General features: G+C 37.4%; 1 protein-coding gene across 10 annotated transcripts in view; it reads left to right on the forward strand.

Annotated features, from left to right (window-relative positions):
* Nucleotides 1-10,005, forward strand: part of LOC116848903 (cubilin) — a 53,172-nt gene extending 43,167 nt beyond the window's left edge. For 9 of the 10 annotated variants that reach the window (XM_032825466.1, XM_032825473.1, XM_032825474.1 and 6 more), the window contains one exon: nucleotides 482-10,005. In XM_032825466.1, the coding sequence (XP_032681357.1) occupies nucleotides 482-834 (353 nt within the window). In that variant the 3' untranslated portion in view covers nucleotides 835-10,005. The remainder of the gene's footprint in view (nucleotides 1-481) is intronic. The other variant, XR_004379029.1, reaches the window with a different exon arrangement.
* The last annotated feature ends 2,794 nt before the right edge of the window (nucleotides 10,006-12,799 follow it).

The following is a 12,799-nucleotide window of genomic DNA, read 5'->3' on the forward strand; positions in this document are numbered from 1 at the left end:
AAGATAAAAAGATACAAAATAAAAACAATTTTTAAATAATTTTAGGCGCCCATAAGGCTTGAATCTTTTATATTTTAGAAAGTCGTATGGACTGTCCATTGGTAACAAAAAATAAAAAATAACAATTTTGTGGATTGGATCATTCTTGCATATTTATGGCGAATTTAAGTATATTAATTTTAAGCGGATATTAATCTTTTTTCTGTGTATAAATCTCCTACTCGAGTATCAGAAATCAAAGTCAGAATCTCATCCAGAATCATTCACTCGCGAACCCCTCTTGCGAACGCTAGATTCTTCTCAGTTCTCCGGCGATCCATCTATTCCCGGAGCTATCGCTCTAGGAAGGGGCGGGAGGGAGAATAGGTAGCGATAGAGACCGGCAAAAGTCGACATCCTCGCGCGCTGAACCGCGCTATGTTAGGAAAGCGCCGAGACGCGCGACGTGAAAGCGTTTAACCGGCGACGACGCGAATTGCAGGCGCCGAGATGCCGCAGGCGGACAGCTACACGGCACCGTTAGGTTACGTGATCGGCAGCATCCTGGTGGTCATGATGATCTGCCTGGGCTGCCATCGGCTGCGACGGTGCATGCGCGGCATGCCGATCGACGAGCTGCCGCAGCGGGTAGTCGACGACCGACGCCACTGCTACTACCACGACTTCCCGCACCATTACCAGGAGCACCCGCGCGGCTTCAACCAGTACCAGCTGGAGCAGCCGAGTCCGCCGAGCGAGAGCGACGGCGAAGCCGAGGTCGAGGCCGAGGCCGAGACCGAGGCCGACGCCGAGCAGGCCTGCGACCAGGAGACCAGCAGCCTGGACACCGTGTGACCGTGGCCGATCGCAGGGTGACGATCGCGCTCCGCGTCCTTCTCGCGCCCTCGTCGCGGCGTCCTCGCTCCTCGTCGACACGTGCGACTCGTTGCTGTTGTCGTTGCACGACGCGTTTTCGAGGAGCTCGGCGCTTCGCGCCCTCGTCGCCCTCGTTGCCTCCGTCGTTCTCATTGCTCTCGTCGCCCTCGTCGCCTACCTCGCCGAGTCACGACGCCGAGGAGCAGGAAGTCGCGGTGGGAGCCGATGCTCGACATTGTCGTTGAACTTTGCGCGTAAGGCGGATACCGTAGCTTTTCTACGTCGGTGCGTACCACGCGCGCGCGCGTACACGGATTCCATGCGAACTCGACGAGCGGCGGTTTGGGATTTTCCTGCCGCGGTCGAGGGATCGTGGTTCTACATCGAGGTGTCGAACCACCGGGGGACGCGAATTGCCTTCTTCAGCTGAGAACAACGTGGCGGAGATCCCTCCTCACCTTCCTTCTTCCTCAGAAAGCTGCCACCGGAGGACGACGTGGTGCACGCGTTGTCGCCGGACTGTATTTTCTAATCGAATCACGCTGTCTGTCCGTGACTCTTCGAAGGGCCGATGGTGGTTGACGCTCAATGATCTCCCCCGTGCCACGAATCATTTCCCCGGGAGAATTCCTACCGCCCATCGAAGAGTCAGATCGGCTCCCGATGATCGCTGAGTCGTGATCCGAGTCGTCACCTCGCGACGCGTCGCGGTGCAAGGCTCGATTCGCGCGCGTCAGGTGATGTATTGTGATATATTTTGCATTCCCAGCAAACATGAAGTTTGCTCCCAGTCAACAAAGAACATTAGGTTTGCATGCCAAAACGGCATTCCTTACTGAAAATCCATATATCGCACCCATGTTTCAATAGTGCCATAACCTCGAAAATTTTAATTTCACAGGAGAGCCAAAATAAAATTTTGTGTGAACGTAATATTTTTTTGGTCAGCAACTTTGCAACTTGGGCTTACTAAATTCGGTATACATACAGATTGAAGTTGTCTTTACCAATTAGTGATGTGACATTTAGTGTGAAATCCTAAGAAATTCTTGTTGCATGTAGTGCGAAATAGCTAATTGACATACATGGAATTTATTAGAATTATTGATATGGCACTTTTACATCTTGTAGGTATCGTCATAATGTATACGTTGGGTAAAAAAATGAATTTTGAAATTTTTATGGATAGAAGGAAAACAAAGAACATTAGGTTTGCATTCAAAACGGCATTCCTTTCTGAGAGGAATTTTACTGAAAATCCATATATCGCACCCCTGTTTCAATAGTGCCATAACCTCGAAAATTTTAATTTCACAGGAGAGCCAAAATGAAATTTTGTGTGAACGTAATATTTTTTTGGTCAGCAACTTTGCAACTTGGGCTTACCAAATTCGGTATATATACAGATTGAAGTTGTCTTTACCAATTAGTGATGTGACATTTAGTGTGAAATCCTAAGAAATTCTTGTTGCATGTAGTGCGAAATAGCTAATCGACAGCTGGCGCCTCACATGGAATTTATTAGAATTATTGATATGGCACTTTTATACCTTGTAGGCATCATCATAATGTATACGTTGAGCAAAAAAATGAATTTTGAAATTTTTATGGATATGGCACTATTGAAACAAGGATGCGACATGTAACGTCGATCGATTTTCGACAGAGTTTTCCTCTAGAAGGACGCTTTGGAATGCAACCTACATCAGCATTTGAAATACTAATTTCGCATGTATCTCTTGTTTTCGCTTAATATTTTACAAATATTTTAAAGATATTGTGAGATAATATGATCTCTTTAAATATTGCAGAAATGTTTTAGAAATATCGAAGCTATTCGCAATGTTGTTAATATACAACGTAAAAAACTACATATTATAAAACGTTATACGCTTTTGAATATCGTTGTAATAATATTCTATCAATGTTTATTTGTTCACGGATTTTTTTTATAGCTGTGCTACATTGCATTGTTTATATTACTTAAATTGAAGTAGACGCATTTGACACTTGATGGAAGGAACAAGAAAGTAGGATTACAAGATTATTTAGAAAAAGTATTTGGAAAGAACAGGTCTCTGATGATGTGTCTGACGTCGTCGTATTATGATTTAAAATTCACTTCTTAAATAATATGGATCTTATAATAAATATAAAGGTATTTCATGTTTTTATGTGTTTTGTTCTGGAGCCAAAATATCAAACAACCTGAACGGAAAGTTCAACGTTGATTACTGATAATCCACGGAAGAGAGACATGGAATGTTTTAGTATCCTAAGTAGCAGAAATTTCTAAAAGTCATCTTGCAATCGTCTAAAAGAAATCTGAGAAAGTAGGACGTTTTCTAAACGTCTTTCGGCGAAAGTAAGACCTCTTTTAAAAGTTTCTGCTACTGAAACGTCATTATAATTTTATATATATATATATATCTATATATATATATATATTCTGAATAATAAAATAAACTAATCCAATGAGAGAGAAATCTGACATTATTGATTTTTTTTTATGTTTCTCATAATACTTAAAGTCAAATTAAGCGACATCATTTACTTTGATAGTATTTTTTTTGTGTGGATATATATGATTTATTATTAATATATATGATTTATTATTATAATTATATATGATTATAATATGGTCATATAGGGACAAAATTCATATATGTTTTTTTCCCAAGTGTATTTCGAATATTATTATAAATTATGAACTCTCCACCGCTATATTTCTTAAATAACAATCATTAATTTGGGAATTTATATATAATGTCGGAATATTAGCCTTTAATATCTTAGTAGTTCTTCATTAAAATTCTAATTTTAATTGTCAAGAAATTGAAAATAGGAATTAGAAATAGCACGCCAATTCTAAGGAATATATATAAAAAGTGTCATCTTTAGTTTAAAATATTTCAACTCTCCAAAAAAGACCAATTTTTTCTAATTACCAACAGTTAAATATTTCAATTTATATATAGTGCAAATTTCAATTCTTAATAAACTTATTTTGCCTTATAACTTCCTTAAATGCGTTACATGCAAGAGAATATATATATAAATTTTCTGTATTATTTTTCCAAAGAGAATATCTTTTCCCATTTACCTAATAAGAATAATAATAATCATGTTTGCTGGGTTGCCACTCACTTCATGAAACTGTGACACTCAACCAACGCGCCACCGACGAATCGAATTCTTTTCGTCGAGTTCTTTTAATTTCTCAAAATCGCGTGTCAACCCTTGTCGCACATGGACTTCGTATTCTAGATGCATATCGAATGCTAAGTATGTCTTTCTGATTGTGAAACTCGCACATACATACACACATACTCAAACGCATACACACACACACACATGAGAATAAGAAAAAAATAAGAATCCGCGGTGCATTATCGCAGTATCCTTGTGCGTTTAGGAACTGGTATGGTGAAACTGTCCGAAAAGATTTTCGATCAGAATAATTCCGTCATTTCTCAGATATTTATTGTCTTCTTCAGGAAACGCGGTATTATTTCTATCGGATTTTTCCGAATAGTTCCATAATACCTGTTCAGGGTGACGTTCACATTCAACCTCGACGAACGAGTCGGCGAGCCGATCGGGCGATTGCTGTCTTCTGTAAGTTGACGTCGATGATAATCGATTGAAAGTACTAGCGCTTCCCCGACCGTGGAACACGCTTTACTAAGGCCTGTATCGAGCAGTGTTGGGCGTAAATAAATTAAGCTTTCCCTTGACTACAATAATCGGCAAGTCAATAATCAAAATTAATCAATCATCGTATGTAAAAGCACAGATAATTTCATTAATCGATGAAATTAATTATTAGTCAAACTTTGATGTGATTGATTGTGCACTGATTAATAATTAATTTCATTCAGTCGATTAAATTATACGCTATTACACATATGACGGTTGATTAATTTTGTTCACTGATTTGCCGATTATTTTAGCCAAAGGATATTTTAATTGATCAATACCCAATATTGATTAATAGTTACTGCTTGAACCCTTATAGAAATGTCATACTAAGAATCATTGATAATTACTTATTTTCAGTATTAAAAATACTGGATAATAAGTAATTATCAATGATTCTTAGTATGATATTTCTATAAGAGAAACTGGTTTCAAGTGAGATTTTTAGATTTGAATTTTGAATTGGATGTGAGTTTCTCAGTTGAATCTCGATGACGAATATAATGTTGCATATATCATACGATTTAACTGAAAGATTCGATCTAATTTTGAATTTAAATATGAGAATCTTATGTGAGACAAGTCTTGACAAGTAACGACTATTGATACGGGTCTTAAAAATACGCGATCGTCTTGCGTGTTTAATCCCGCTGTACCCTCGCTCTTCCCAACAGCGAATGGAAATCGGTCGGATTCGATCGCGAAAGCTCGATGATTGGTATATGTGTGTGTGTGTGTGTGTGTGTGTGTGAAAGTCTATGTGTGCGCGTGAGTCTATGTGTGCGAGAGAGACCTTGCGTTTTCTATGATTTACACGCGACGGATTCCGGCGTACGGCCGATGTAAGACACGAATCCATTCGAGTAAGAGGTGAACGAGAGCCTCCCTCGCGAAGATAAACGAACTGCCGGCGCACCCTGGTGAGCTACGGTATTCGGCCCGGGCTGAATCAGATCGAGTCAATCTCGATCGTTGCTCCCTCGCGAGGGGAAACAGCCGGATCGGGTCGTCTCGTCGAGCCGGTTGACTGCTCGTGCACGGAAAAGGGAGTTCCTTCAGTGTGGCTGAATTTTCCATTGCCTGAGAAAAACAAGGACCAAACGGAAAACTCGGTTTTAGGACTCTAAATTTTGTGAAGTTGAGTCGCACTCGAAACGAGTGAAAAGTGGCAGTATCTCTAGTCGAAGCGATAACATAAAGTACTGCCACTCGAAATCGCTTTCCATTGCCTGGGAAGAATAAGGACCAAACAGAAAGCTCTCTCGGTTCTAGGATTCTCGAAATTTCTTGGAATTGAGTTACGTTCAAAACGTGCAAAAAGTGGCAGTATCTTCAGTCGAAAAGAAAATACTGCCATCCGAAATAGAGTGAACGTTTCACTCAAACTTAGAGCGGATTTTGATTCCATATGAACGAATGTTTCAGTCGATTGAAGCGAATATATGACGGTGGAGTACATCAAAACTCATTTTTTAATTTCGTATAAAAATATTCACTCACATTGGTAAAAGATCGTGCAATTAATAATTGAACTTGGAAAATTTAATTAAAGGTCGTTTGATTGATGACTGAGATATGAGCAAATTTAATCCAAAAGGAGAGGACTGGTCATATCAATCTTCACTGAATAATTTTGAATTGAATTCGCTCATATCAGTCATCAATTAAACGATCTTTAATTAAATTTGCCAAGTTCAATTATTAAGTGCACGATCTTTTATCAATCTGAGGAACGTCTCAGAAGTTCAATGTCCTTCAGAAGACCTGTTATCTTTACTTTCTTTCTCTCTTATCAGTCTTCAATCGAACAGTCTTTAATTAAATTCGCCGAAATCGATCATCGATTGAACGGTCTTCGATTAAATTTATTGAAATCAATTGTCAATCAAACAGCCTCCAATTGGATTGACTCATATTAATCGTCAATTGAACACGACGATTAATTAAAAAAGCAATTAATTATGCGCAATCTTGAATTCAATTCAGACGAATGTTTCTAGTCGCGGTAGAGGCACAATTTCCCCGTCGCTGAATTGTCTGTTCAGTCCCTATTCAGTCGCACACGCGCTGAGCTTCGTTTTCCGTGCGCGAGCTCGAAGTACGTTTCGTTCGTATACGTATTACCCCGAGCAATAGTTGCAACGTCGCTGTAAACCGCAATACAATAAACGTAATAAATGAGATTCGCCGCGCGGAGGGCGTTCGTAGTCTCCTCGTGCGCGGCGGCGATATATATAGTATATTTTGTACACTCGATAACAACGCATTTTTACCGGAGTGCGATCGACAAGCAGCACACAACCGTGTGTGTCGTCGGGCACACACCGCGCGGTTCCGGCGCTTCTTCAATCGAGAGACACAAGTCCGTCGAACACGGTCGCATCAGAGAGAAAGAGAAAAAAAGAGAGATAGTCGCTCTATGATCCCGCAGGGGATGTACTTGCCAGACAATGCAAATGTTTGAAGGACATCGCGCGCACGGGGAATATTAAGAGAGAAAACGTCTTCAATTTTTTAGATATCTCCCCGAAGAGTCTGGAGGACATTGAACTTCTGAGACGTTCCTCAGACGGGCTTCGAGAAAGACACCCCGAGATTGTCGAGACGATCGTTGGGCTTGATTTAATGAAAGGTCGTTATAATTCACAAGCTCGACCCCGTCAATATCGTCGTCGTTGTTGTCTCGTACGACCAATGGATTGCCACCCTCGCAGGACACAACAATCCGACGAGGATGAGAAATGTCGCGTGTCCTTGGGACGTTTGCGTTGTCTGGGTGACGATTGGAGCGAAACTTCCAAATTTCCGACTTACACGATTAAGCGGCATAACGTGTACTTTGATACATATGCATATGTATGTCACGGAGAGCGCTGCCATGGGGGTGCTGGTATATATAACGAAGTATATTCTAAACTACCTTAAATACAAGTCTTGCGTAAGATACGTATATTGTGCTGTGTGCTGAATGAAGTCGGATAGAGCAAGTAAAGAGGCTCGACCGCGAGCTCGGAAATGTGCAAGACTCCTCGACGCTACGTTACCGCGTCTTTTTATAGGCTTATTCTGTTATCCTTAAGTATGTCGTTATCGTTACGTATGTAAAGACCGTCTATGGGAGTAAAATGGAAGTAAAATATGGCTGTATAGAGTAATGGAAGTAAAATATGGCTGTATAAGAAGAAAGAATAAGAAATTGACCATTATTTTTCTCACATTCGACTGTGACTGGTTAATTTCTTATTCTTACTTCTTACAGCCATACTTTATCCCCATTGTAGACTGTTCTTAAGGCTTGATCTACAATATGTGGAATAAGTAGTCGTAAAAATTAGTCAATCATAGTCGATTATTACAAGAATAATTGATTGGCCAATTTTTACGGCTTACAGCTTACTCCGCATATTGTAGACCAAGCCTAACATATATGCAGAGTTGTGAAGCAACGCGTTACTTGTAACGCTGTTACTGTTACTTTTTTCGATAATGAACATTACTTTTTTTCTGTTTGTCACTGTAACAATAATGTCATTACATTTTTACAGCTCTAAAGAGGACAGTAACGAATTCAACCATTACTTTTATTGTTACTTTAGTTATCTATATTCAATAAATGATGCACTGATCGTGCACTGAGAGCGTATATTAGGTATTCTTGATTAGATAGAAATATTTCAACATTGGCTGGAAGTGGTTTTCTCTTATTCTTCATGTAAAAATGATTGTTAAGTCGAATTTTGTAATTTAGCTGTTAAAAATTTTGAATAAATTTAATAATAGGTATGTTTAAAAAATGTAGTTCACTTTTGTAAGAAACTATGGAACAAATGTGTGTATTTTATATATACACACTAAACATACTTATTATTAAATTTATTAAACATTTTTAAGAGCCGAATTGCAAAATTTGGCTACTGATTAATAATTTATGTGTGAAGAATAATAAAAGATAAAAAGATAGAATCAAATTTATAAGGAAATATTAGTTCTCAGGATTATTGCAGTCTTAAATAGTTTCTTCTTTTTACATGAACTAGCTACACTAAAAATAATAACTTAAGCTTAAAAACAATAATCTCATTTTAAAATTAATTACGTATTTTAGTTTAGTATTATAAAAAAATAACGATAACGGTAACGAGTTACTTTTTATGGAAAGTAACGTTAACGCTACGACGTGTTACTTTTTTGAAGTAACGTTCCCAACTCTGCATATATGCAAGGGCGAGAAAGTTTTTTTTCAGTAAATTAAGTTTAAAACTGATGGTCCACAAAATTAATTTAGTTATTGAAAGTTACGTAAACAAAAACTGGCTGAATCCAAAATTAAGTTAAAGTAAAATTATCTTACTGAAATAAAAAGTTAATTGTGCAAAGCATTATGTATGTTCTTTTGCATAAAGTAACTGTTTAATTGTAGATTTAATTTATGTGAAGTATTGAAGAGGTATTCTTTTATGAGAAAAAATACTCTCTAAATATCTTGTATTCAGGATTCCACATAAGAAAAGAATATTGATACTCAGAAAGGAAATACAATTCTGCTGACATTGTTTTTCTTTTGTTTCTCTTATTTTATTTTTAAGCAGCCCGTAGTGTTTTTTAATATTGGATTATTGTAACTTGCATATAGAAGAAGTTAATAAGTTAAAATAAATATATTTTAAAATAACTAGTTCACAAGCTAAAAGTTAACTTACTTGAAATTAAGTTAAAAGTTATGCGTTTATTAACTTTTGATTTTTAACCGATTAACTAGTTATTATCTAATCTTGAGTAGTAGGAAAGTTGCAGAATAAGCTTATATACTTGCCGTAGAGCCGTCGACGAGCTTGTCTTCGGACCACCCTGAATTCCATATTTTTTAACGATGAAGATTACGTTACGAAAGTTACAGAACGGCACGTTTCGAGTCCGTACTTTGCAAAAAATCACACGAAATCGCGTGTGTTTCGCAAAGTCGCGGAGAACTGTTTCACGTGTGATCTTCATTTGAAAAAATACGAATTTGAGGTGGTCTTCTCCTCAGCTTTTTAACGCCATCTCTACTTTTTAAAATTTAGGGCAGCTTGAGCACAAGTTCGTCGATCGCTCGCGAACGCTATTTTCAAATTTACTGAGGAGAAAGCGCGCGTGTGTGTGTGTGAAAGAAAGAGAGAGAGAGAGAGAGAGAAAGAGAGAAAAAGAGAGAGAGAGAGAGATAGAGATAAAGAGAGATTGTGAGTCCGGTAGAGATATACGACTTTATACATATATCGAACCGCTGTGTTCAATTTCTTTAATAATACGGAGAGACAGTTATATAATATATCGGATACACGCAAATAGATAACGTTGTTACAGTTAGCGCAGCGTCGAAACGGGATTGAATCTAATAAAACGCTAAGAAAACACGAAAATTCATAAGACAGTTCTGTGCCACGCTTCCTATAAAAACGAAAAAAAAAAAAAGAGATGATGCCGCACAAATCGAGTATCAGTTTTTATCTTGTTTAAATTAGCGATCAAAACCGATGTAATCGTGAGCACGGTATTATACTCCCTAAAGTACAATCCCAATAAACACTATCAGTAACGTAACATAAATATTGCGATTTTCCACTCAGCAATACGTAAACGCGATATAATGCATGTGTTATGTAACAGTTACATTGTTGAGTGGGAAATTATAACATTGGTGTGATGTCATTGTTAGTCGGTGTTTACTGGGATCAGTGTATTGTTTACTGGAAGACTATACTTATAATTGGTAGTTCAGTGATAAGTATAGCGCTGCAATTAGTAAAATATTGCAGAGAGGATTAGTTGATAATAGCGACTGTTACCGATATTTATGCATATTACAAACACAGACAGTATTATCGTACGCATGTCGCATGGAAGCCGTTAATTTTCATCGTTGCAAACGCAGAAAGTTGGATTTGGTATAGCATATAAAGACTCGAGCAAAGAGAAATGTATACATAGTGTCTGAAAATTTCAAATAGCCGTAGTATGTAGGTAGAACAGATTTAATTGAACGAACCAATTATGTACCATTTTGTAAATTTCGTAATATCATAAAAAGTTATCAAGAAATTAATATGAGCGGATGGATACATGGAAAGCGGTACATTGAGAGAAAATTATAGTTGCTTTCGCCGTCAACTATGCTTTTTTGTGATTTTAACCAGAAAAATGATTAGAAGAACCATTCTTTTAGTAAGTGTTATTAGAAATAACGCTTGAACGTGTAGAACGAACTCTGTAGACATGTCAAATAAGAAATTTACAGAATGGTATTTGATATTCTATTATAAAATGGTACTTTTCTCTGTTCAGTTTACCCGTTCTACCTGCAGACGTGACTGTCTGGAATTTTCGGTCACCCTGTATATCTCATATATGTCATGTAGAGAAAAAATTCATGTATAATTGTATGTAATAATTTTATCTCGGGAAATTGGTGTGCTACAGATTTTGCAGTGAAAATTTACTTCCACTGGCTAGAATCAGCGAGACGTAAGACGCGAATGAATATTCACTAATTATGAAATACTCCTTTGATTGATTCAATCAGGAACATTTTTACTGATTCATTTCAAGAGAGAGTAACACAAAGACGAATACAAGCTACCAACGTGTCTGCTTTACATGGCATCGACTTCGCTAAAATCGCAACTGTTTCGAATTCTGATTCACGTTAAGACGCGTTTCGCTTCCTCCGTTGCGCCGCTCCGCGAAATCGGAATTATTCTGCTCGCGGAGCGGCGGATTTGCATTGGAGCGCATTCGAACGGTTTGTCGAATATTCCGCATCGCGCCAACGACAACGAGAGCGCGTTCCTTCGCGTTTGTCGACAGAGACGTCCGTTGTACTCCTGGAGAACCTAAAGAGAACCGAATCTCTCTCACCAGACTCGATGATACTGGATTTTTACGCCGTTCAAATGCGTCCTCCATTCGGCTAACTAAAAATCGATCCATGTACATATTAATTGCGTATGTGTCGATATTCCGCGTGATCGAAGGTATGTTTGTTTCTTAGCAGAAGGAGAGACGTAAAGGGAAAAGAGGATGATGGAGAGAAAAATTGTCACTCGCGGAATACGAACGAGCCGGGGAAAAAAAGTTTATATATGGATTTTGTCCGTATATGGCTATATATACGATCATATATAATTATATATGTCCGCGTTGAAAAGTGTGTCGTGAGGATACAATTGAAGTTGTGAAGATACAATTGAAGTAAATGCTTATGTTTTTAATATCCCATGATATTTAATTGAATTGACGTCTAATTGAATCAAATTATGTTTTCCTATTTTCATTCAACAGTATTTCCCAAGTAGCAGACTCACGTCAAAAACTGGTCATAAATGGCCGATTGACGTCAAGTGACTAAATAATGATGTCTTTAAGATGTCTTTTTTGTGACATCTTAATGACGTTTCTGTATAACGTTTTAATGACGTATTATTGTTTAGATATCATTAAAATGTCATTAAATCGTTTTACAATGTCGCCATCAGTCTGTGACATTAGATCGACATTTTTGCGACATTTTTGGTCATAAACTGACCAGATTTGGACGTCATTTTGACGTGAGTCTGTTACTCTCTTAAAGTGAATCAGTGAATAGTCATTGATATCACACTGAGAAAAAAATTTACTAAATTTCAAAAAACATTTGTTTGGATAGTACTGTAAAGATATTTGTTTAAATTAAGTAATTATTTTATAAAATTAAATAAAGAAATTTTAAATATAAACTTTTTTCTTTAATTTTAGAAAATAATTACTTCATTTAAACAAATATCTTTACAGTACTATCCAAACAAACGTTTTTTGAAATTTAGTAAATTTTCTTCTCAGTTATGAGTATAGCACTTTCAGTGCTATACTTATAACTGCAATCAGTATATATTCACTGTTTTCAGTAATGTTTGACTGATTTACTTTAAGAAAGTACCTTGGTCGTTTTATGCAAGAATATATGTGATTAGATATGGTCACACATGAGGTCACATATGTAGATAAAAAATTCATATATAATTATATATAATCATATATATTTTTATATAGTTATAGATGAACTTTTTTCCCCGGGAAATATTAACAATATTAACGATACGGGAACGTTGTAGCTGATTACGTATTGGCGGACGAGATTCGCCGAGAGAAAATCCGCAATGTGTACGAACGACACGCTTAATGATAACAGCAAATTCATTTGTTATTGATCGCCACTAAATATAAGCTGCGA

The sequence above is a fragment of the Odontomachus brunneus genome, unplaced genomic scaffold (genome assembly GCF_010583005.1).
Source record: "Odontomachus brunneus isolate Ranch 3 - 2012 unplaced genomic scaffold, Obru_v1 Obru_scaffold_101, whole genome shotgun sequence".
Classification (NCBI taxonomy): domain Eukaryota; kingdom Metazoa; phylum Arthropoda; class Insecta; order Hymenoptera; family Formicidae; genus Odontomachus; species Odontomachus brunneus.